This window comes from Seriola aureovittata, chromosome 4 (genome assembly GCF_021018895.1).
Source record: "Seriola aureovittata isolate HTS-2021-v1 ecotype China chromosome 4, ASM2101889v1, whole genome shotgun sequence".
Taxonomy (NCBI): domain Eukaryota; kingdom Metazoa; phylum Chordata; class Actinopteri; order Carangiformes; family Carangidae; genus Seriola; species Seriola aureovittata.
Window position 1 is genome coordinate 26,106,477 of NC_079367.1, and position 24,675 is coordinate 26,131,151.

At 41.7% G+C, this 24,675-nt stretch overlaps 5 protein-coding genes across 6 annotated transcripts; all 5 read left to right on the plus strand.

Moving 5' to 3' along the window:
• Positions 1 to 550: 550 nt before the first annotated feature.
• LOC130167306 (claudin-3-like) lies at positions 551 to 22,120 on the plus strand. Of its 2 annotated transcripts, none has more exons than XM_056373322.1 (2): positions 551 to 913; positions 20,064 to 22,120. In XM_056373322.1, exon 2 carries the CDS (start codon positions 20,090 to 20,092, stop codon positions 20,723 to 20,725), a length of 636 nt encoding a protein of 211 aa, XP_056229297.1. In that variant the 5' UTR covers positions 551 to 913; positions 20,064 to 20,089; the 3' UTR covers positions 20,726 to 22,120. The 2 variants fall into 2 exon arrangements, with proteins under 2 accessions (XP_056229297.1, XP_056229298.1); XM_056373323.1 differs by lacking the exon at positions 551 to 913 and adding an exon at positions 16,410 to 16,966 and having other exon boundaries at positions 20,102 to 22,120.
• LOC130167807 (uncharacterized) lies at positions 2,213 to 7,259 on the plus strand. The gene is made up of 2 exons (XM_056374302.1): positions 2,213 to 2,954; positions 5,831 to 7,259. Exons 1-2 carry the CDS (start codon positions 2,333 to 2,335, stop codon positions 6,484 to 6,486), a joined length of 1,278 nt encoding a protein of 425 aa, XP_056230277.1. The 5' UTR covers positions 2,213 to 2,332; the 3' UTR covers positions 6,487 to 7,259.
• Positions 9,425 to 10,680, plus strand: cldnf (claudin f). Its single transcript, XM_056373319.1, has one exon. The coding sequence runs from the start codon at positions 9,513 to 9,515 to the stop codon at positions 10,272 to 10,274; it is 762 nt and encodes a 253-aa protein (XP_056229294.1). The 5' UTR covers positions 9,425 to 9,512; the 3' UTR covers positions 10,275 to 10,680.
• On the plus strand, positions 11,529 to 12,840 carry cldne (claudin e). Its single transcript, XM_056373324.1, has one exon. It carries the CDS (start codon positions 11,695 to 11,697, stop codon positions 12,325 to 12,327), a length of 633 nt encoding a protein of 210 aa, XP_056229299.1. The 5' UTR covers positions 11,529 to 11,694; the 3' UTR covers positions 12,328 to 12,840.
• A 144-nt stretch (positions 22,121 to 22,264) lies between the features above and the next one.
• On the plus strand, positions 22,265 to 24,027 carry LOC130167305 (claudin-3-like). The gene has a single exon (XM_056373321.1). It carries the CDS (start codon positions 22,764 to 22,766, stop codon positions 23,436 to 23,438), a length of 675 nt encoding a protein of 224 aa, XP_056229296.1. The 5' UTR covers positions 22,265 to 22,763; the 3' UTR covers positions 23,439 to 24,027.
• The last annotated feature ends 648 nt before the right edge of the window (positions 24,028 to 24,675 follow it).

Genomic DNA, 24,675 nt, shown 5'->3' on the forward strand with positions numbered 1-24,675 from the left:
TTAACTGAAGGGTTGGACATCTGAGCAAAAGTCAAAGCCAGCCGTTACTGAGCAGTCTGGGCTTGCCTCAGACTACCTGTTGACACTTGTCACCTCTCCTCCCTCTGGCACTTTCTCATGGCTGCTGGAGTCAAGTCTTTTTCCTGCTTCTGTGAAGTTTGTCCTGCTCCCTTTTGCAACGTTGCCTCAGTGAGGAATGAATGCAGCATCAGCTCAACGTGACACTATCATTGACTTTCAAAAATGCAAACACTCTCACACAGTCACCTACATTCAGCCTTTAAGACTTTTTCTTTTTTGTACTTCATTGGTCTGAGTAAGAAAAAAGATTATTCAGTATCTGATATGCAAGGCCACAGAAGTTGTTGCATGTATATGAGCAACATGTTTACTGTATATGCATTTTCTTTTTAAAACATGAGGCATGTTCCCGTCTGAGGCCGATCAGGACCTTCCCATCAGGACTAATCTCACCCTGAGACCATCTCTCCTCAGAGTCTTAATTGTGGAAATTCCTCCCTGCTTCCTTGTGTGTGGAACCCAATCTCCATAGCCAGGCCACAGTAGCTTTAATGATCTTACCTTGGATAAAATAGAGGCATTATAGTCCTAACGGCCGTTTTGGCTCTTAAACACTGCCTCTATTCATTTCTGAAACAATCTGATTCTCTCTCTACCTCTCTTTGCCCCCTCTCACCATTCCCTCTTTTTGCAACTGTTTGTCGAATGGAATCACTTGGCATGGTGTTTGCCTTTTCTCCAACATCTCCCTCCTGATGTCTTCTCACTGCCGTGGAAAACTTTCAATAATTCAAGTGGGACCTGGGCTGCAGAGTGCACAATCTTCTCCAAAGACAACCTGTCAGAGAAGGGAGCAAAACATTCAGACTTTAAGGACTGACATCGCTGAAAGGTCAGTTTTGTTTTCTCTTTATTTTCTCCTACACTACATCTTTTTAAGTATAATTCTGTGATTGGTATCGATATATAAACTGGGTTTATATGGAAACAACAACTCATTTTATTGTTGTTTTCCTTTTTAATAGCATCATTATTAAATATCTTGCGGTCTGTTTTCTATTTATAAAAATATTTTCATGGGCATGTCCTTCGGCTGTGCCGTTGATGCGGTTCTGTTTCACTACTGTATGATAGGCCTGTTTAAACCAGTGCAGTCCGAACAGGATGTACTTCATTAGTTGTGCAATAAATACCTGAGGATACTGGGATTCATTAATACCAGAATGGTATGAGCAGGGATCCAACCAGCTGCACTTTTCTATTTTATAGTTTAATAAAGTCACTTATTTATGACGAACAATATGAGAACTTTAACAATGTGCTGGTTGTGGGAGCTGACATCGACAGTTATTCGACATATATAAGTCATTTTTTTAAAAATGTTTGCAGTAGAAGACTTTAGCTTCAACTACTCTTATCTTTTTCATAACATTGAGCCTGACTAAAATTCTGTGTATTTAATTCTAAAACCAAGAAACAGTGCAGTAAGGAAGAGAATGGTGTTGTTATACACTTATTCTACACTTTCGGATGGATACATATTTTCACTCGCACACCAGAAACTCCCTGAGCTGAGACCAAAGGTCAAATGTCGACAGACATAAGAAGCAAAATCCCAACAAGAACTTCTTTTGGTCGACAAAAAAACTAAACTTCAGATTGTTTTATGAGCAGCTTTTTTTCAGATCACAAATATGGAAACTATGGAAACGACAGGTAACTTGAAATAAGCATCGACTGTTTGTTTCAAGTTTCAGTTGGAAGAGCAATTTGCATTTTTAGGAAACTTTTTAAAGGAACTAAAAAAAAGCAAAGTAATCAATCAAAGGGTTCCTCATTGTTCCGGAAAAGCTAACATTTAATGCACGCATGATTTTCAGCTGATATTCAAGCAATGTCATGTCACCTTAAATTACAAAAAACATTTTGGAAAACAGGACCAAATAAGATATAATGGCCTACATCATCATTTTGAGGGTGTGGCTGATGGTATTTTGTAAAATCTCAATACCTGTTAGTCACAGTGTGGCTGATCCACCTGTAACGATTACCTGGCTGAGACAAAAACTGACATGATGACACATGTCCAGGCAGGGAGTGGGGGTGGTGAGGGAGGTCATTACGTCACAGCTCTATGTGACAGTGTGTGTGTCTCAAGCCCCTCCTGGCTTAAGTGTATAAAAGACCTGCTCCAACCTTGCCCAAACATTAACTCTTGGGCATCAACCAAGCAAGATTTTACTGACTTCCAGAGACACAACTTTTGGACCTTTTTTTTTTTACATCTGAGCAAGAAGCTTTTTGAGGAAACATGGTGTCAGCCAGCTGTCAGATGTTGGGCACTGCCCTGTGCATTATTGGCTGGATTGGGGTTATCGTTACCTGCGCTCTGCCCCAGTGGAAAGTAACAGCCTTCATCGGCCAGAGCATCGTCACCGCTCAAACCACTTGGGAAGGCATCTGGATGACCTGTGTGATCCAGAGCACAGGCCAGATGCAGTGCAAGGTTTATGACTCCATGTTGGCCCTTTCCCGGGACCTCCAGGCTGCTCGTGCCCTCGTCATCATCTCTGTCCTGATTGGCATCGTCGGCATCCTCCTGTCCATGGCAGGGGGCAAGTGCACCAACTGCGTGGAGGACGAGAGCTCCAAAATCAAGATTGGCATAGCATCTGGAGTGGTCTTCATTGTTGCTGGTGTTTTGTGCCTGATCCCAGTGTCCTGGACAGCAAACACCACCATAAGGGACTTCTACAACCCACTAGTGCCCCAGGCTCAGAAGAGGGAGCTGGGAGTTTCACTCTTCATCGGCTGGGGGGCCTCAGCCCTCCTCATCATGGGAGGTGCGATCCTCTGTGCCAACTGTCCTCCCAAGGATAACTACTCTGCCAAGTACTCGGCTGCCCGCTCATCTGCACCCAAGGACTACGTCTGAGGAGAGAGAAGCCAAACGAGGAACCCAGAGACTGTAAAACGGACTTGAATCAAAGGCTTTGTGATCAATGATACTGATCCATATCGCCACATTTAGTATGATTTGAATTTCACACTGATGTCATGGAGCTCACAGTTTGGTTTGATGCTGTCATGTTGAGTTACTGCACTTCTGGATTTGTTTCGTCCGTGCCAAGAAGAAGAGATGTGAACCACACCCAGACAACTGATCCTGAGACAGAAAAGATCAACATTTAACATCATGATTACTTTGATGGATTTTCTTTTCCTTTTACATATCATTTCATTTTAAAATGTGTTTTATACTTGATTGTCTAAAACTGTAAATAAAGATTTTTTTTATCAATAGTGAATCATCATGTTTCGTGTGTCCTTTGAAATTATTACATACATACATCTTAAACTAAAATTGAGCCTTCAGAAAGAAGACGAGGTTTGGCTCTGATATACACAACAAATATAATTAGCTGATTAATATCCAATTAGTAGTGATACAAAGTTCTATACATCAACTGGTCCCAAAATAAATCCTTATTATGATTGCCATTATCATTACTATACTCCTTTACTCATCAGCTCTGAATAATTTCCTTTTTGATGTTAGAAAAATTTGACTTTTTATTAAAAGTTATTTTATGATAAAACATAATCATTGAAAAAGCAATAAAAATAGACTCAATACAACAATATTACAATGTTGGTGGGAAAACAGTCTGTATGAAAAACATGTAATGAATATAGTCTCTCTCTCTCTCTCTCTCTCTCTCTCTCTCTCCCTCTGTCTCTCTCTCTCACACACACACATATATATATATACATGTATACATATACATATACATGTTAGCTCTGAAATGGGAACTAAAGTTCTCTTAGCAATTTAGTGAAGCGCTTCCTGTCTAAGCGATGTCCTGTTCAACACTGCCCCCTGCTGTTAAAAAGAAACACACACACACACACACACACACACACACACACACACACACACACACACACACACACACACACACACACACACACAGACATACACACACAAATCCTGCTGCTTCCTTTTCATTTCATTGTACTATGAACCAATATCTGTATTTTCATTTACAATTATGAGAATGTGGAAGTTGTCCTGGTTCCCCTTTTCTGGCAGATCTTGTGGTTTGTCTTCACGTCTGACGAGCTTTTGCACTTGGGCTCAATGCTGCAGTTTTCAGAATATTTAGAAGCCTGTTCTTTATCACATGCTCATGTAGGTAACAGTATTTTTTAAATCAATCAATCTTAAATGTTGGTCGGAAAACAGTCTGTATGAAAAACATGTAATGAATATAGTCTCTCTCTCTCTCTCTCTTCCTCTGTCTCTCTCTCACACACACACACACATATATATATATATATATATATATATATATATATATATATATATATATATATATACATACGTTGAAGAAGCATATGAAAGGAAAAAGCTCAGGTATGCAGAGTTAGGGGCAGAAGCAGAGCAGCGAGGATGGAAAGTTAGGATTTGTCCAGTGGAAGTAGGATGTAGAGGATTTGTAGCAAGGTCTGTTGTCTCTTTGGTAAGGGAGTTAGGAGCAAGTGGACAGAGTGTGAGGAAAATTGTAAAGGACATGTCAGATGAGGCAGCAAGATCCAGTCAGTGGATTGGATGAGAAGGAGTAATGGTAGCTGGGGGCCCAGCAGGGGGAGCACTTAGGATAGACAGACTCTTAGGAGAAGCAAGGAAGAAATCCAGGAAGAGGAAGTGTTTTTAAGTGGGGGTGTGGCCTGTGTGAGCCTCTTTGAGACCATGCGGTTAGTCCAGGTGAGGTGGCCTGTATTGTTTGTTTGTATTGAATTGGTTTGTAGTGTGTCTTTGGCTGTTTAGGTGAGTTTGATTGTTTGTGTAATGACTTGGGTTCAACTAAATTAACCTAAGCCACGGTGAGGGGCTGCTATCGGGATGCGTAGTTGACGCGTCGTCATGAGGTGGCTCCATATGATAAATCAAAACATCCGACTTGTGCTTCCGATTATGATGTATTTATTTACCGTGTAACAAAACAGCCTTTGGTCTTCACTCACATACGTTGTACCAATAACTAACATGAAAATAAACAAAAGGCTTAAACATTGGGCTCTAAACGGCGACGGTCAAAAACTGTGTGCTTCTCCCCGGTAAGCAACACACCTGAGGAGTAATTGCCTCCTCTTCTACTTATACATTTCATGTGTTGCCATTCAATACGCCACCTACTGTGGCAACCAGTGCATTACTCTAACACACACAAATACAAATGGCTCTAACAGTTTGTTTGTTTGATTGTTTGATGTCTTGGAGACTGGGGGAGTAGGGTAGGGTTCTGACTGAGCTGTTGCACTTGGGCTCAATGCTGCAGTTTTCAGAATATTTAGAAGCCTTTTCTTTATCACATGCTCATGTAGGTAACAGTATTTTTTAAATCAAGTTTAATTGTTTTATAATTAGAATTAAACTACAATTAAACCATAATCAAACTTGAATCCATAATTGGCTATCCGTGTTGATGGACAAAGTTATTAAATGTTTCTTTTTTCTGGTGAAAGTGGGTTAGTTATTCATCCATCACATGCCTGAATAAATTCAGTTCCTGGATAAGGAACCAGTATTTTTTTTTGTATCTGACCTTGAAGCTTTGGATTTCTAGCAGGTCAGCACAACTAAAGGTCACTGGGTCTCTGTTTGTGTGTAAACTCCTTCCAGCCAATAGGAGCTGAGGACTGTGGTATCACATACCCTCATGTCTCTGTACCTTGTTCTCACACATCAGCCTATAAATATGAGCTCACACCACTCCACTCGTCTTTCTCTCTGGATTCTAACTTGTGAGGAGCAAAACCGCCGAGATGGTTTCTCAGGGGATTCAGATCATCGGCATTTCGATGGCTTTGATTGGCTGGTTCATGGTCATCGTGGTGTGCGCCTTGCCCATGTGGAAGGTCACCGCTTTCGTTGGCGCCAACATCATCACGGCTCAGACCATCTGGCAGGGCATGTGGATGAACTGTGTGGTGCAGAGCACGGGCCAGATGCAGTGCAAGGTGTACGACTCCATGCTGGCTCTGCCTCAGGACCTGCAGGCCGCCCGCGCCATGATCATCATCTCCATCCTGACTGGAATCTTTGGAGTGGTCTTGTCAATCGCTGGTGGGAAATGCACCAACTGCATCGAGGAGGAGCGGTCCAAGTCAAAGACTTGCATCCTGGCTGGAATTTTGTTCATCGTCTCTGGGTTGCTCTGTCTCATTCCGGTCTCCTGGTCCGCCAACACCATCATCACCAACTTCTACAACCCGCTGCTGATCGAAGCTCAGAGGTACGAGCTAGGAGCGGCGCTGTATATCGGCTGGGCGGCCGCTGCACTGCTGCTGATGGGAGGGGGACTGCTGTGTTGGAACTGCCCGCCAAAACATGAACACCCCCACTATGTACCCACATTCACACCTGTGAAGTCAGCCTCCACATCAAGAGAATACGTATAAGATGGTTTGCCCCTCTACATGGACTCTCAAGTTCACAGGAATAGCAAGAGGGAAACTTCACAAACATATATTCACATGTGAAGTAAATATGGCATGAGTCCGACAAGCTGACCCATGAGGTTCTATTGCGGTTAGTGTTTCTCACGTTTTGTCTTTCAAAGCAGCGGTAACTAACGGCTGCATTCTGTTTAGCTGTGTCAGCGCCCTGGGACTGTGCATGCTGCTTGCCACATCTAAATGGAACAGCTGATGTTTTATAACTGATGTTACCACTGTGCTTTTCCTGCTTTTCTAATTCAAAACCAAAACAGGAACTTGGCTTATGATTATGTTTTATTTAAATATCTAAAATCTAAAACTGAAATAGCCTTTTGAAATTTTGCATTCACTGTACTCCTTGATGAATTACTAGGATTTGTATTGTGATGATAATTAATTTGTGTAAATATTTATTCAGATTGTTCCACAGTGTAACTATCTTGATTGTCATTTAATATCTTAACAAATAATGACAGAATAAATATCGCTTCCTTCATGTAGAACTTAAGCTACTTAAGCAGGATGAGTGATTACATCTGCCTGAATAACAAAAGAGGGTGTCAGTAATTGCTCTCTTTGTAAAACACTGTGCTTAGCATTTTTATTTATTGTTCGTTTGCAAATTCCATATTTAGGTCTATGAACCTCTGAATGCTTAATATACTGTATCTGTGTTTGCTTGTGAAAGTTGTAATTTTCTATCACTGTAAATAAAGCACATTTGTAATGGAAGGTTATTGTTTGCCTCATATTATTCTATTCAACACCATGCAAGGAGCAGGTTAGATAAGCCATCAATACAATAGTTTCCAAAGGAAACAGGATGCATGCACATGTACATTAAATATCCATCTTTCTTATGTCAGTGTTCACTGCTAATGGGCTTCTTGTTTTTGAAAGAGGAAACATTTAACACAATTGTGCTTCTCAGTATGAATTATCCTCCAGTTAAATGCAGGAATGGAAACAGTATCTTATATATTTATAATTTCTCCTCCATGAAAATTTAATTTAAGCTTTTAACAATCTGCTCTTTAAAGGTCTTTAAGGAGCCATCATGGGTTCTGTCCCCGTCATCAACAGATTTCACAAAACAACTTTAAATAACTTTCCTTACTGGACCTGAATGTGGAAATGATTGTTGGCACAGTATCAGGTTACTGATACTCACTGAGTAAGGCGTGTGAAAGTGTCACCAGTCTGTTTACACAACAAAGGTATCTATCATGGGATGTAGGAAGTGTTTTTGAAATGCAAATTCACAGTCTGAGTTTCATTTTATGCGACTGGCTTCATGTGTCTCATCACTCCATTAAGGTTTCTGTGTTTGTCCACAGTGTGATTCTACCTCACACATTACTTTTTACTTTTTGCACATTTGCATTTGTAAATCTTTTGGCAGGACCACAACAGTAGGGCCCGTCCTATAATCTGGAAGGTTCCTGACTGAGTGAGTGACTGATCATATTTCCACAGTCAGCTGAGTGCCACGTCACTGGAAGTTTCTGGTGCAATCAGACTCTATAAAGGGGTTTTTTACAGCCTGCATTGTTGTCAACTTAGCACATTGTTGCTTAATTTAAAGACTAACCGCTGTCTCCAGTGGTGTTGGTCGACCTAGCAGCAGCACCAAACAAAAAGTCAGTCATTTTGACAATTTGCTGCACCTGCCTGGAGCGACTTCTTTTTCTTCTCTTTCAACTTTTCAGTTCAACCCTTGCTTCATAGCATGTTTTTCATCCATGTTTTTTATGCACTGATACACGGACTAGGGGTTGGGTCCATGTTTTATCTGATTCATCATGTTCTGATGTGGAGCGCCTGATTGACAAAAACTGTTGCAATCATTTTACAAGTAAATATAGCCGAGACAACGCTGCAGTAATCAGGATTTGACCACAGGTGGTCCTAGGTTTATTATTATTACTACTTTATTGTAATTTTTGCTTTTTATTTATTTACTTCCACTTTGTACTAACTTTACTTGTTCATAAGGATTTCAGAAGTGTTGATCCATAAGAAGATATATTTGTGGTTTTAAGAACCAAAAACCATCTCAGTTTATTTTTACATCTCCTCTCTCAACAACAGGTCAGTGAGCCTGACTCTTTATTGAGTGATCCAATAAAAATACAGCAGATTTCAGGTAAACACTCAGAAAAACCAAATACTGCAAGGTTGTATGTGGGTCCAGGTGGGCGGGGCTAGGGATATGGATGAGGATGGTACCTGCTTTGTTGTGACATCACAAAGTTCTAGAAGTCCTGATGGCCGGTTTTAAGGCTCAGTTTCTGAATACACGCTGTGTGCATTTCTCTGTGGACTGAGGCTTTGATACTTTCACAGTATTAATATAGAACCTAGACCTGCTTTATAATCAAACAACACATGGACATCTACCTTTATACCATAAAAAAAAAATCTAACTTAGCCAGTGTTTCAAAAGCCTCTGCTCTGATTGTAGTAAAGTAAAGAATAGTAAATTATTGCATGAACTTTGCAGAACTTGAACTTTATAGTGAAATAATCTCATTAGCATTTTGTGGTACTTCATCAGCTGTGTGTGGAGGTTCAGTGTAATCTTAAACCACCACAATTACCACTACTCTCATTTCAAATTGGCACAGCAAAGAGCCTGTTTGACAAAAAAACAACTATTCACAATTTGATTATTTGAAGCTCTGAGGTGGTTTCAGGACCTTTGAAGTCACTGATTTGTTGTATCTCCATCCAATTACCACATCCACCCTGCAGAAATAGTGCATTCGTTTTTTCGAGAACAAAAGGAAGAGTTAGTGTGAAAAGGGATGCCACTCCTCTCGCTCAGCAGGAATCTTGTTTGGCCAGAAGAACCCGACGATGGGCCAGCCCACCTCCTATACGGTCTCTGACAAACAACAAGTCAGAGAGCTGTGTCACTCTGAAAGAAAAACGGACCTCTGCGCTGAAACACTTCTCTCTCCTGCCGCAGACAAAGCCTCTTCGCCATGGGGAGGATTGGCAAGGAAGTGGCAGGTCAGGTCATCAGCTTCATAGGCCTGATTGGAGTGGCGGTGACCTGCGGGATCCCCATGTGGAGAGTGACCACTTTCATCGGAGCCAACATCGTGACTGGCCAGATAGTGTGGGATGGTCTGTGGATGAACTGTGTGATGCAGAGCACGGGACAGATGCAGTGCAGCCTGAATGAGTCTGTGCTGAGGTTGTCCCCGGATCTGCAATCCGCCCGAGCTCTGGTCATCATCTCCCTCGTCTTCGGCTTCATCGGCTTCATGATCACCTTCATTGGAGCCAAGTGCACCGGCTGCCTGAATAAAGATTCATCAAAGGCCAAGGTGGTGATCATAGGCGGCTGTCTCATCATTCTTTCTGCCGTCCTGGTCCTGATCCCCGTCTGCTGGTCTGCAGCCATCACCATCTCAGACTTCGAGAGCCCCTTGACGGTCGAGACGCAGAAGAGGGAACTCGGAGCATCCATCTACATTGGCTGGGCCTCTGCTGTACTTCTTCTTATCGGTGGGATCATCTTAACCACGTCATGCCCTCCTCAAAAACCCATGTATGGATACCCAAGCTACCCACCAGCACCAATGTACCCATATGCAGGCCGAGTGGCAAACCCAGCAACATACGGTCCTATCTACGCTCCCCCATCCAGCCGACCATATACAGGGACAGGGACAGGGACATATGTACCCAACAAACCGTATGCAGCACCAGCCGCATATTCCCCTGCACAGTACCTATAGAGACTGAGAGGACGCACAGAGGAGAAAAGACTGAAATTTCTGCCACGATGGCTTCAGGAACTTGTTGTGCCACTAGAAATCAAAAATTGCACCAAAATACACATTGTATTAATAGAGAATGGTATGTATTCCAATACATTGCTGGAATGTAAAAGTAATTCACTCACAAACAATCGTTGTGATCTTTGATTTTAATGAATCTTTTATAAAATGTTTTTCTTTTGGTTGATTTATTGACATAAGAGGAATATTGTGTCATCATGGCTTTGTGCATTGCTTTTCATGAGGAAGTTTCTCTTAATATATTTATTTCCTTGTTATACAGAGCATATTTTGTAAATAGTGATGATATGTGATGTGTCTGTTTTCTGTAAATGCCACTTTACTTTTGAGATTATTCAAATACTTTCAATAAAATGTTTGTAGTATATTCACTTGTCTGTCTGTGGAGTCATTATCGCAACATGTTTTATGAAATATTGTCAAATATTATCTATAAAGATGAGCTCAGGCAAGGCAGAGCCCATCTGGTGATCGAGAAGCAGGGAATGGTAAATGGACTTGCACTTATACAGCGCCTTTCTAGTCTGACCACTCATAGCGCTTTGCAATACTTCACATCCACTCACATTCATACATCACACTCATACGCACAGTCATACACTGATGGAACAGCCATCAGGAGCAGTGTGGGGTTCAGTATCTTGCCCAAAGACACTCGACATGCGGCCTGGATCGAACCACTGACCTTCTAAATAGTGGACGACCCGCTCTACCTCCTGAGCCGCAGCCGCCCTTTTATTGAATCTTAATCATGATCCCAGCTGTGAACCATAAACAGCTCTAAATGCGGTTTTTGTTGTGATCCAATCAACTGCAACATTGATCAGTGTGAGTACTTTCATTCTGACAGGAAAAAAAAACAAATCATTTCCTTTAATAGCTTCGTAAATATGTGGTGACGGTTACACGGAAGTCATGTGTAAAACTGTGATGGCCCCCTTCTGTCAACGTCTGACATCCGGTGATACTCCGCTTCCCATGTTGCTGCTGTTTTTGAAGCTGAAACCAGTGACCGGACCTGATCTTCCAGTAAACCTGTCCAATCAAAGGACGGCCACTGGCAGAGCATTGTTTGAATGAGGAATGTAGAGCCTCATTTACATAGAGTCCTTCAAGACTGATGTTCATCTCATCGATACTACTCCCTGTCACACTCTTGATAAGTTGAAGAATCTGGTTGGATGAGTAAGTCGTTCAACGCGCTGGGTTTCAGCTCAGAGGGTACGGCATTCTGACTCCACCTTCAAGAACGACGTCCTTATAACTGAGGAAAGTGTGCCACGGTCTTCACTCAACTTTACAACCTGAGCTAAGCTGACCTCCTGAAACCTCCAAGTGACTCAAACAAGACCTGATCATGGTGTCTATGGGACGACAGATGCTGGGCTTTGCCCTGGCCATCATCGGCTTCCTGGGGACCATCATTGTGTGTGCCCTGCCCATGTGGAAGGTCACGGCCTTTATTGGCGCCAACATTGTGACAGCGCAGGTCATCTGGGAAGGCTTATGGATGAACTGTGTAATGCAGAGCACAGGCCAGATGCAGTGCAAGATCTATGATTCTCTTCTGGCTCTGCCTCAGGACCTCCAGGCCGCCAGAGCTCTCGTGGTCGTCGCCATCATTGTCGCAGCCTTTGGGATCCTCCTGGGCATCGCTGGGGGAAAGTGCACCAACTTTTTGGAGGACAAAAATGCCAAAGCCAAGGTGGCCATCGCTGCTGGAATTGTCTTCATTTGTGCCGGAGTCCTCGTCCTCATCCCCGTCTGCTGGTCTGCCAACACCATCATCAGGGATTTCTACAACCCAGTCATAATCAACGCCCAGAGGAGAGAGCTGGGGGCTGCGCTCTACATCGGCTGGGGCACGGCTGCGATTCTCATCCTGGGTGGTGCCCTCCTCTGCAGCTCCTGCCCACCAAAGGAAAGCCCAGAGTATCCAGTCAAATACGCCGGCGCCAGGTCCGCAGCCACCAGCCGAGCCTACGTCTGAGAACGCCACTCTCCTGAGAAAGACTGCAAACTGTTTTACTTTTCTTGAGCAACCCTCCTTCAATGTGAGTTTGTGAAAGCGCCAAAAGTTTATGTCTCGCTTTTTTAAAAAGTGAGGCAGAGTGAGAACTGGTTTTCTGAGTAACTCAGAATTCTCTGGTGGAAGCGGGAGAGAAAGTGTTTCTTGAAAAATGAGAAGCACTTCACAGAGAGGTGGTGAGAAACTACAGTACAAACAAGAAAGTCTCCCGGCAGCATGATGACTGGACTGAATGAAAGCTGTTCTATATTAAGCTTGTTACAAAGCTCATTTTCCTCTGAATGTTTGGCAAATCTCAGCTGTGCTAGAAGGTTAATGGTGAGCAAAAGCTAGGAAAACTTGTACAGTACCACTAATATATTGTGAATTTCTTGTATAAAATAGATTACAAATATGTTTGTTTCATTGCAATGTCAAATGATTACTTTTGTTTATTGAAATCACTGATTTTTAATAAAACTTTTATCAACCTGATATTCATGTGTCTTTTAATTCATCCAGTGATGTTCAAAAAGGAGTTGGTCTGTTTTCTGTTGTTTATATTCACAAGATCGACTTAAAATAAATGCAGCAGTAGAATAAAGTAGGTCAGCAACAAGTAATAACATAGAGATTCATAAGAGATATGAGAAAATATTTCTTTAATACAATGATTATGTTTTTAGTAAGTTCAGGGTATAGGCAACTTTAAAATAAAAGAAATAAATAGTATAGTATATGTAATATTTGTGATCTCATATAATGAGTGGTGATTGTGAGCAGTAGCTTTGTAAGGGCTGTCTCTTTTGTACATGTTAGACTGAAACTATAAGTTTCTACTTTGTTTTGTCAAAAGCTGATGCTGCCTGTCAGAACGGAAACCAAGCTGTCTGTTTCTGACTGGTTGCATTTATTTGAGAAACACTTGTACTAACAAAGTGTAGTGACAGTCTATTTAAAACCATACAGTTTATTTGATCCCTTCATGCAGCCATCTAACTGGTTCAACCAGTTATACAGTGCGGCGTGCCCATCAATGCTTTTCCTTACAACTGGTAACTATGTGTTAGTTTGAATAAACTGAGAGGAGCTTTACACACATACCAACAGTACAATCTGAATTTAAAAAAAAAATCTGGTAATAAACATCTTTTATTACTGTACAACACTTGCTTCTCCCATAGAAATCCTGTCTCGTTAAAGTATGTTTCTAAATAACTAGACTCCAAAAGCAAATATGTTTTGAAGCAAATGTAACTTCTGGAACTTTGTGATGTCACAACAAAGCAGTCACTGCTCTCAGCCACGCCCCAAGCCCCGCCCACCTGGACCCACCATCTCACCTTGCAGGATTTGGTTTCTCTGAGTGTTGTTACCTGAAATCTGCTATATTTTTATTGGATCACTCAGAAACAGTCAGCCAATCAGAAGAGAGGCTCAGAGCCTCTAAACAGAACCATGAAAAGGTTCAATAACAGTGTAGTAACTACAAATGGATATTATTCTGCAGGATCTGATATTTTGGCAGAAAACAAAGACGTGTGAGAAGTTTTAGGTGACATGTTCAAATTAACAACATGCCCATGTTATAGAAAACATTATGTTTCCTACAATATGTATTTGCTGTTACACGTTAGTTGTAGACAGGGTTATATTTGTATTTGGATGCTGATTTTGTTTGTGTGTGTGTGTGCGTGTGCGTGTGTGTGTGTGTGTGTGTGTGTTTGGGCTCTGCACTGACGCACACTGGTGCTGAAATTCAACAATGACTGATGTATAATGATGAGGATAAGGATGGTGTTGTTCTTTCTGTTCCATGAAAAGACCAAGACCGACACCATCTCGTAACACTATGACTTCCCTTCTCTGTCTCTGACTCTCAGGCCCAACTGATGTCATGAATCTCAAAAATGTACACTTTACTTACATTTACTAAAGGTTTGCTTAGCTAGTTGGGCTCTGTAGTTTTTAACAAATCTTCTCAAACATGAATAAATTGTGCATTTATTTTCAGTGGTGAATTAATACATATTTAGTGCTTTGAGCATTTAAGGTGGCAGGTCAGTGTGTAACTCAAAATCATTTTCAGTATTCCCATTCATAATAATGAAGAAATATGTCACCCATATCAGTGTGGCTCACTGATATTATATCATATATATATAGATGTATATATCATTGTTATGTCATGTCACTTCCAATGTGAAAAGAGTTACACAGAAAATGTATCACTGTCCCAAGAAAACAAACCTTGGTTATTCCACATGGTCATTATTATGACGTCCCCTTAACCTAACCAAACCTTGACCAGATTATTGTGACATCATAAATTCTGTTTATTTTACAATAGTGATTAGAAACGGAAGACTTCAGAAAAAAAGGTAGTTACACCTGATGTTTTTTATCTTCTACTTCGGATGAGTTGTTTACAAACACTTATGGTTTCACATCTAGGAAATGACCTCTGCATTTTCCCTCTGCTGTGAGTCACAACATGATGTCAGCACAGCATTGCAGGTTGTTTTACCGGTGTTGAACACACCCTGTTCTGTTTCTACTTTTGACCTGGTATCACATTCCTGAGCTGCCTGCTGCAATTACAGAGAGAGTATACTCACAGCTGTGAGATGAGGCAGCGGAGCAACGTCATCACACTCTAGTGCATCAGTGACCAAGCAGAGATGGAAAAACTGGTTTCGGTAAATGAATCATTTCAAAGTATTTTTCTACTTTCAGCATGAAATGCCATTCCTAACTAGGTTATACCTGGTCATATAATGTTTCAACAGTTACATTTGCAAATGTAATATATGTATACTATGTATTTCCATACATGAAATATATTTACATATAAAATAAAAACATAAATGTAAAAATTATATGTGAAACCCATTAGAAATTTGATCTATTTCATGTATTGACATCTCTAGCACATACAAATATGTATGTTTATGTAAGTATGTTGATACTTTAAACATGTTTTACAGAAATATATATCCATCATGTCAATATACTGTATGTTTATATTACAAACAGTAGAGTCCAAAAGTCTGAGACCACTTTCCTAGAATGTGAAGATAGACATGTTTAATATTAATGAGAAATCAATAAGAAAAACATATATAAGCATATAGAATTTTTATATGTATGTTATTTTGATAAACTTGCATTTATAAATTAAATACATATCTTTAACATATGTGGTTGCAACATATTATACCATATAAAAAAACATCAGATGTTTTTAATATATGTACATATACGAATTTTACTGCGTATTTCATACATGTTATTAACTTATATCGTCATATGTTGTAATTGATATATATGGCAACATCACTCTTGATATAGGGACATATACAGGTATGTAATATATTACATTTCTGTATACTTCTTCCACCAGTGGACCTACATGAAGAGACAGACATTTACACTATCGCTTCTGAGGTTGGACTAGTCGGCACAGAACAACACGTTACGATTCTCTTAAAGCCAGACAGTTATAAAGCACAATATGAGATGATTTCTGTAGATATACATGTGCATATACGGTAAACCTCCAAAGTGCATTTCCTTTTATTCTTCATATTTGTGTCCCTGATAATATTTCAGTGAGTTTAAGATGATACCTCTCCAAATATCTACAGTATGATTCACAACCAGGAGTGATTTATTCCCACTCACTCTCATCACATTGTGCACATAGACGTGTGTACATACAGAGACAGATCACTGTTTGCCTTGACTCATTTCATTCTCACAGTTTGCAGACTTGTGGCCTTGTCTTTTGTGTAATCACTGAATATACACTACCTACATTTGCAAGTTGGTGTCTTTTCTGTTACATACATCCTTTTCCTAGTTGAGAGTACAAACTAATCCTTGTGAAACACAATCTTCATATCCGTGCAGAAGAATAGTTGAAACCCCAACCTCCATTGTCCTTTCACACAAAGAATCCTGCATGGCTGGTATTCTTTGGCAGGGCCTTTAATATGTCCTTAATAGTTTGGTTTTCACGCCTCCTATTCTTCATTCTCCTTCTGCCTCAGATGCACATTAACACCTGATCAGCTCTTGATATTGTCTCTGAGACGCTCAGAGAAAGGAGACGATGGCCTCCATGGGGATGCAGATGGCAGGCTGCGCTCTGGCCCTGTTAGGTTGGATTGGGTCGATCATTGTCTGCGCTTCACCCATGTGGCGGGTCTCTGCCTTCATTGGCAGCAACATTGTGACATCACAGATCATCTGGGAGGGCATCTGGATGAACTGCGTGGTCCAGAGCACAGGCCAGATGCAGTGTAAGGTGTACGACTCCATGCTGTCTCTGGGTGCAGACCTCCAGGCGGCCCGTGCTCTGACAGTGGCCTCCATCATCACAGGCATCGTAGGGCTCCTCATAACTTTCGCTGGCGGAAAATGCACCAACTTCATTCCAGAGGAGAGGGCCAAGGCGAGGGCCTCAGTGGCAGCAGGTGTGATTCTGATCATCAGTGGATTCCTCTGCCTCATCCCTGTGTCCTGGACTGCCAGCGTTATCATAAGGGACTTTTACAGCCCTCTGCTAGTGGACGCCCAGAAGAGAGAGCTCGGGGCCTCTCTTTACATCGGCTGGGGGGCCGGGGGACTGCTGGTCTTGGGAGGGGCGCTTCTGTGTGCCAATTGTCCCCCCAAGGAAGATAGGAACCACTCTGTGAACTACCTGCTGAACAAGTCAGGAGGATACAGCAAAGACGCCTCATTGCGAGCTTCTACACCATCAAAGACGTATATTTGAGTTCCTTAAAGAGGCAAATGGAAATCTGGATGATGATTGTCTGATTTTGTCTTCATGAAGTAAGAAAAGGACACGCACAGAAAACTCACAATGAAGGAAATATGCACATCGTCCTCATAAAGGAATCAAACTTTGGATGTATGAAGATTGCTTTAAATCTGAATGTCAGCCTCAGTGATGAAGTAGATCTATATCAGGACTGTTTGAACTATAGAAACTCTGTTTTACATGTGGGAATATGGGAACTAATTTGTTTCAGCTGAAGAAAAGGTCTCTTTTTTTTGATATCTGTGATTCTATTTTTGCACAATAAATGAATTTTTTTTCTTCTCTCACGCTTCTTGTTTATATACATTTCAAAAAATGCTCTCGTGGTTATTTAATCCAAACACTGGGGGAACCTGTTTGTCAGGTACTTACCACTGATCACTATCCAGGAAACAAACAGGGTGACTCAGGGAATTGGACTGCTGCTGTCTAACGTGTTTAGTAATGCATGACATTCTTGTTTTTGTTTTTTTTTCGTCCAACAATTCAGCACAAATATTCTGCCTCTGTAGGAAGGAAATAGATTGGTTAATTAAAAGGTTGGTTTTTCCATAAAAGGCATGAATGTTAATAACAATCTCAAATTAAAGAGTTGGCTTTGATTTGTTTTTGAAAGATGTCAACACCAACAACAACATGGGAGTGTTGTATTTTCTCATGTTATTATGCTGCAGATCAGAGACAAGTGTGTGTGTGTGTGTGTGTGTGTGTGTGTGTGTGTGTGTGTGTGTGTGTGTGAGTGGGGGGGGGTCAAATGACTCAGATGTCACAGGAAGAGTCTGAAGAGCTTGAAATGTTCAAAACAACAAATTGCCCCACTAAGCATTCCTGCTTCTGTCTCACTGGTTTTGTTTCCTCTACAATTACTTTCTGTACTGTGAGTGCAACAGAGGGATAAAGATGGAGTATCTCCAAGGCCTACACTGATTCTTCCAACCAGTGACTTTAAGAGAAATTAAACATGTTGTTTGCCAAGGTGTTAATATTAATGTTACAATAATATTTTCAGTGTTTAACTTCTGTCTGGCTTGGATGTGGAGGTCAGACATGACTCCCACCTTTTCATTCTGTTAGTGGAGTAGTGAGACTTTACCTTGTAACATGTAAGACACATGTAAAAAGCTAAAAGGATGATACATCCCTCCAACACAAATGTTAAATCTGCAACACCGTGTAAACATTGGGATTTTTAAAAAAAGTTGACGCCATTTCAACACTGACTACTCACAAACACCAGATCTACTTGTGAGCGTCGGTCTAAACTTAAATGGTATATTCAACAGTTATTCTGTATCAGAAGATGAGAGGTTCTCTTCAGTTCCTCTTCCCAGATTCCTCATCTCAACTCAAGTCATCGAGTCTTTTGTTACTGTGAGCAGATTAAACCTTGTCATTGTTTTTTATCTTTTGTGACATGCTGCTGCCTAGTGGCCATTTGCTTCCATAGATTTTTATCTTACAACATCTGTTACAGGAAACAACTTTTCAAATTTTTTTTCCCACAATCCCTTGTTGTAGATTGAAGTGAAAAGCCACACATGCCTGTGTGTTGAAATGATGCAGAAGAACAAATTTCAGTTTTATACAGTGAACAAAAATATAAACGTAACGGTTTTGTTTGGGCTCCCGTTTTTCATGAGTTGAAATTTATCAAGATAATCCGTCCACCTGACAGGTAAATCAAATCAAGATGCTGATTACACAGCATGATTACTGCGCAGGTGTGCCTCGGGCTGGTCGCAATAAAAGGCCACTCTAAAATGAGCAGGTTTATTTTGAAACTAGAATTACAGCCTTGCAGTTTTTGCCTCCAACAACAACCAAGTTTCAGGAAATATGGTCGCAATCAAGTTCCTGACTTACAGCTCGAGCGTTTTTGCAGAACAATATGATGTCACAGTGAAGTTTACCTTTGACCAATTGGAAAGCCTATAAAATGTCATCATTTGATTTTATCCTCATAGACATTTGATTTGAATTGTGTCATTATTAGTGTATGAATTCATGAATTATGGCTAAAAACATGCTTTGTGAGATCACAGTGACATTTGACCTCTGAACAACAAATTCTCATCGGTTCATCCTTGAGTCCAAATGAATATTTGTGCCAGATGTAATCAAATTCCCTCTGGATGTTGATATGATATGATATATTGCATTCACAAGAATGTGAGATCACTGTCACTGACCGTTTCCCACAACAATCAAATCAGTTCATCTTTAATTCCAAGTTAATTCCCTCAAGGTGGTTTTTAGATTACTATATTCAAGAGGCCAAAACCGTGTTTTGTGAGGTCACAGCGACCTCAACCTTTGACCTTTGACGACCAAAGCCTAATCAGTTCATCTCTGAGGCCATGTGGACAATTTGTGCCAAATTTGAAGAAATTCCCTCAAAATGAGATATTGCAGCATTAACAGACATTTATTAGGTACTGAACTGTGTGACTTGTGGGGCTGCGGATCACAAAGTGAGTCAGTATCTGGTGTGACCACCATTTGCCTCATGGAGTGCAGCACATGTCCTTTGTACAGAGTTGATCAGTTGCCTGGGGAATTTTAGACTGCTCCTCTTCAATGGTTGTGCAAAGTTGCTGGATATTGGCAGGAACTGGAACATGCTCTTGTACACGCAGGGCTGGAGCATCCCAAACATGCTCAATGGGTGACATGTCTGGACATGTCCTGTGACCACACAGGACATGCAAGAACTGCGATATTTTAAGCTTTATTATTATTAAGCTTTTTTATTAAGGAATGAAAAAGATCACAGAGCAAAATGCCGTGTCCTGTTAACTGTTCACTTCTACCAGCAAAGCGTCAGGATGTGATAAAAGGTCAGATCACATCTGTCGATTCTGAATAAAACCTTGATCTGTTTTTGTTCCAGGGTGTGAGAGAGTCTGCTCACTGTCCATGGCTCTGCAGGAGCTGGGCATCAGCCTCTCCATGATAGGTGTTGCTGGGACCATCCTGATCTGCGCGCTGCCAATGTGGAAGGTGACGGCATTCATCGGCACCCATCTGGTGGTCATGCAGGTGTTCTGGGAGGGTCTGTGGATGACCTGTGTCAGTGAGTACACAGGTCAGCTGCAGTGCAAGCTTTACGACGCCCTGCTGGACCTGTCACCAGACCTGCAGGCAGCCCGCGGCCTCATCTGCATCAGCCTGGTTCTGGGATGTTTGGGATTCCTCATCTTCCTCCTGGGCGCACGCTGCACCAACTGCCTGAGCCACCCGGGTATAAAAGCTCGGGTGGTGCTGAGCTCTGGGGCCATCTTCTGCCTGGCGTCCTTCACCACCATAGTCGCTGTTTCCTGGACGGCCAACTCCATCATCAGTGACTTCCACAACCCGCGTGTTCCTGAGGTGCTGAAGAGAGAGCTTGGAGCAGCCATATATATTGGCTTTGTGACCTCTGGGCTGCTGTTCTGTGGGGGAGCCATTCTGTGCACGAGCTGCCCCCCACAGAGGGCCAGGTTCCCCTCCAGTGGGTACACACGGGCCAGGATCCCCACACACAACAGCTATGCCATCAAGAACTATGTGTGAAGTGAGGATCGAGGGTGGAACACACACATCTTACACTGTGTGATGTAATGCAATTGGCCATAAAGATATTGAAAAACATAAAGCAATATATTAAAGATCCCATATTTTATAAAGGTAGATGTCCATGTGTTGTTTGATTATGGATCAGGTCTAAGTTCTATATTAATACTGTGAAAGTATCAAAGCCTCAGTCCACAGAGAAAAGCACACAGCCTGTATTCAGAAACTGAGCCTTAAAACCAGCCGTCAGGACTGTAACTTTGTGATGTCACAACAAAGTAGTCACCACACTCAGCCACGCCCCAAGCCTCGACCACCTGAACCCACCATCCACCATTGCGGTAATTGGTTCCTCTGAGTGTTTACCTGAAATCTGCTATATTTTTATTTGATTTCTGAAAACCCAGTCAGCCAATCAGAAGAAAGGCTCAGAGCTTCCTCTCTTCTGATTGGCTCACTGACCAGTAGTTACTAGAGCTCCAGAGAGAACCCTGACAGAGGAGACGTTAAACTACATTAAGTAAAACGTGGGACCTTTAACATTTGCATACAATGAAAAGGATTGCAAAGGTATGCTTTACAATACATTCCAATATGTTTTCAGTTTCCTGCAGGATGGGACACAAGGATATGAACACAGTTACTTTAATTCTGTCCACAGTTGTTTCAACACCAGCCATTTGAAGATGTTTGTAAAAAAAATTTAAAGTGTTGTTATGATGTGCAGATGAATTATTCATATAAGGGAAATTTACAGTGGCCCTGAGAGCTCAACACACTGCAACGTAAGAAAACACAAGCAAACAGACAAAACACAAACAAATTCAGAAAACATCTTCATCAATTTGACAACACATGTGCTGCACATACTCACAATACAACAGAAGTGTTTCCAGGGGACACAACAAAGTGATGAACTTGGCTGGGATGCACTAGATGTCAAGTCAAAAGCATTGAACAACAATTGTGTCTGGATGTATTATAATACATTCATGCCTTCAAGGTGCGCAATCTACAAGCTGAGACCCTGAGGCGCCCCCTCAACACTTTTATGTGACTCTGTCGTGTTGTGAGTATTTGCAGAACATGTGTTGTCAAATTGATGACAATGTTCTCTGAATTTGTTTGTGTTTTGTCTGTCTATATGTGTTTTCTGAAGCGGCAGGGCGTTGAGCTGTCAGGGCCACTGCAGAAATATATTTCACTGTAAGTCTGATACAGCTATGATTAACTGGCAGCTTCTGAAATAGCTACAGTCTGTCCCAGTGACTCATCAGATGGACTTTCCTCATCTCATGAAATATGCATTTATTCCTTTCACAAAGAAAACTAATGAATAGCTTTGTAGCTCAATGTGCATGCATTTCGATTCAGTATTAAACTACATTAATCATGTTTTAGTCACCGTTCTTTTATGTGAAATTATTAGCAGCCAACATTTGCCGCTCTAAAATCTTGTGTGCTTATGAATTGCATCTTAGATTTCAAAATAAATGCTGCAGTGTAAATATGTGCCAGTTAATGACTATTCTGCTTTGAGAACTCCAGTAGTCATCAACACTCCTACATGTGAGAACATGACTTTATATCAGTAAGAACTTGAGGCTCTTTAAATCAAATTTTCTCTCAGAAAGACGACCCAGTGGCTGAAAAATCGCAGCACAGTGGAACCTTTGTTTTCCTCCGGGAGAAAAGGGATTGTTTTGAAACCATGGCAAACAGAGGGACTTCCCTCCTCCACCCAGCTACAGCCGTACCCTGCCTTCTTCTCTTCATGAATACCAAAGAACCGGTTTGTCCTTTCTGAACAGACATGCAAAATGGACAGGCACAGACACACACACAAACACACAAACACACACACACACACACACACACACACACACACACACGCACACACACGCGCAAATTGTCTGTGCCTCACTCATGCACACACGTTAAAATAACACCCCACCCCAGTGCGTTGTGCTGCCAGCTGTTTCTGGTTAGGCAGTTGGGCCTGCAGTGAAGAGGAGGAGCAGAGAGGCCGGCCGGAGTCATGGAGCGGCAGCTGGAGCTCGCTGCCCTCGGTCTGGCCTTCGCAGGGTGGCTTTGTGCCATTCTGACACGCTGTCTGGCCCTGTGGAAGGTGAGCGGCACCCTGGACAACACCACGGCCTCTCTGCCTGCCTACTGGGACGGGGTGTGGCTGGAATGGGATCACTGGGACTTGGCCCACGATGGCAGCCTGCACTGCTCTTTCTACCAGTCTCTCATGTCTCTTTCTGGAAGTTTTCGGACGTGGAGAGCCCTCATCATGGCCGCCATTGGAGCTGGGGCTTTCGCTGCGGTGATTGCTGCGGTGGGGGCAGTGTGGTTCCCTAAGCGTGGCCAGATCAAAGTGTTTTCTGGTGCTCTTTTTGTTTTGTCTGGAATCCTGCTGCTGGTTCCCACAGCATGGACGTGCCATCATAGCAGTCAGCCACTGGAGGGTGCTGTGCTGCTGAGAAGAGACTGGGGACCTGCTCTCTACCTCGGCTGGATCTCCTTTGCTTTGATGCTGGTCGGAGGGGTGTTTCTCACCACCAGATGCCCCACCAGTGAGAGGCAGGTACAGCAGCATGAAGGGAGCAGGTGCACGAATCTAGAGGAGGAGGCTAACCACCCACTGAACAGGATCAACAGGACTACGTTCACACACAGCCAGTATGAACGCAGATCAGAGCCCATCTGAGGGGGCTGTTTTGTAATATAGAACTGAGTGTGACTGATTAGACTGGAATATCATCAATATGTGAAATGGCTGTGGATGGATTTAACAGCAGAGGAAAAATATTGAGTAATGATGCACTGCTTTAATAAAGTGTGGATTTAACATTAGAGAGCACAGTAACGTGTTATTTAACTAGTTGTATTGATAAAGGTGTGTGTAGGACTTTGATTTGAAGTGTTTGTTTCATTTCTGTTGAAGCTAACACACTATTTATGCTGCGTAGCATTGCTTTGCATTCAATTCTCATTTCCCAATTCAATACCACTGCAACATGAAACTTCTGAGCTTGTTTGACTTGATGCAATAATTGATATTGAACTGATTCCCATATTACTGTCTACTGACACATGACATTACTGTTTGAGTGAGTTCATACTGTTCCTAGAACTAAATACTGTAAATATGTTACACTACATTATAGTATATTATATATATATACATATATATAGTACAGCAGTTTCCTATTTGTTTGGTTTGTTGAGCAGCAAATGTGTTTACAACTGAGATGAGACTGATGAGTCTGTGGAATAAAGCTTTGAAATGAATCAGGGTTATTTGTTTAGAAGTTATTTGACGTTACGCCACAGAGCACTTGGGGAGGAAATATGGTGATCAGTAATTTTGACTGATACTGTTACTGAGTATTCTTCTTGGAAAAAAACTTATCAGATGTGAAGCTGGACTTTACAGAATTCTATTTACATATCTTCACCAATTTCTAACAGGTATTTCATGAGATAGTCAGAACGATGCACTTTACAGGCTGAGGAACGCAGCACACTTTGTCCAGTGAGAATTTACAGTGGAAGTCCAAGTTAAACCCTGAGAGGGAAACATCTGTTTTTCCTGTTTCCTTCTATTTTTGGAACATATTTGGTCATGGTGTCCTGCGAAACTGTACTGTACAGTTGTAGCATTAAAATGCAGAATTTAACTCCACAACATCTGCAGGCTAAAACAACAAGGTCAGTAACGCTTGTAATTCATTATTCATGTTGCTTTCCCCACTGGTTGTCGAAGCTGATGAGAACCAATCAGGGAGCGACTGTGGGAACCTACGTCATCAATTCCAAAGGTCTCAGTTTCTGCCCATCCACACTAAAACCCAACCCTGGAGTTTTCAAACTAAAACATTTCCAAAAGTCTCTGTTTTAGGTGCTGGACAAGTAGTGTGGATGTAGCCTGTGATCTCATTTGT

Excerpts from the sequence above, each read along its gene's own strand:
- LOC130167807 (XM_056374302.1), top strand. The coding sequence starts at position 2,333 with ATGGTGTCAGCCAGCTGTCAGATGTTGGGCACTGCCCTGTGCATTATT. Across the intron at positions 2,955-5,830 it reads TGCACCCAAGGACTACGTCT|TGAGGAGCAAAACCGCCGAG; the intron begins GAGGAGAGAGAA and ends GATTCTAACTTG.
- cldne (XM_056373324.1), top strand. The coding sequence starts at position 11,695 with ATGGTGTCTATGGGACGACAGATGCTGGGCTTTGCCCTGGCCATCATC.
- LOC130167306 (XM_056373323.1), top strand. The coding sequence starts at position 16,460 with ATGGCCTCCATGGGGATGCAGATGGCAGGCTGCGCTCTGGCCCTGTTA. Across the intron at positions 16,967-20,101 it reads CTCTTTACATCGGCTGGGGG|GAGCTGGGCATCAGCCTCTC; the intron begins GCCGGGGGACTG and ends ATGGCTCTGCAG.
- cldnf (XM_056373319.1), top strand. The coding sequence starts at position 9,513 with ATGGGGAGGATTGGCAAGGAAGTGGCAGGTCAGGTCATCAGCTTCATA.
- LOC130167305 (XM_056373321.1), top strand. The coding sequence starts at position 22,764 with ATGGAGCGGCAGCTGGAGCTCGCTGCCCTCGGTCTGGCCTTCGCAGGG.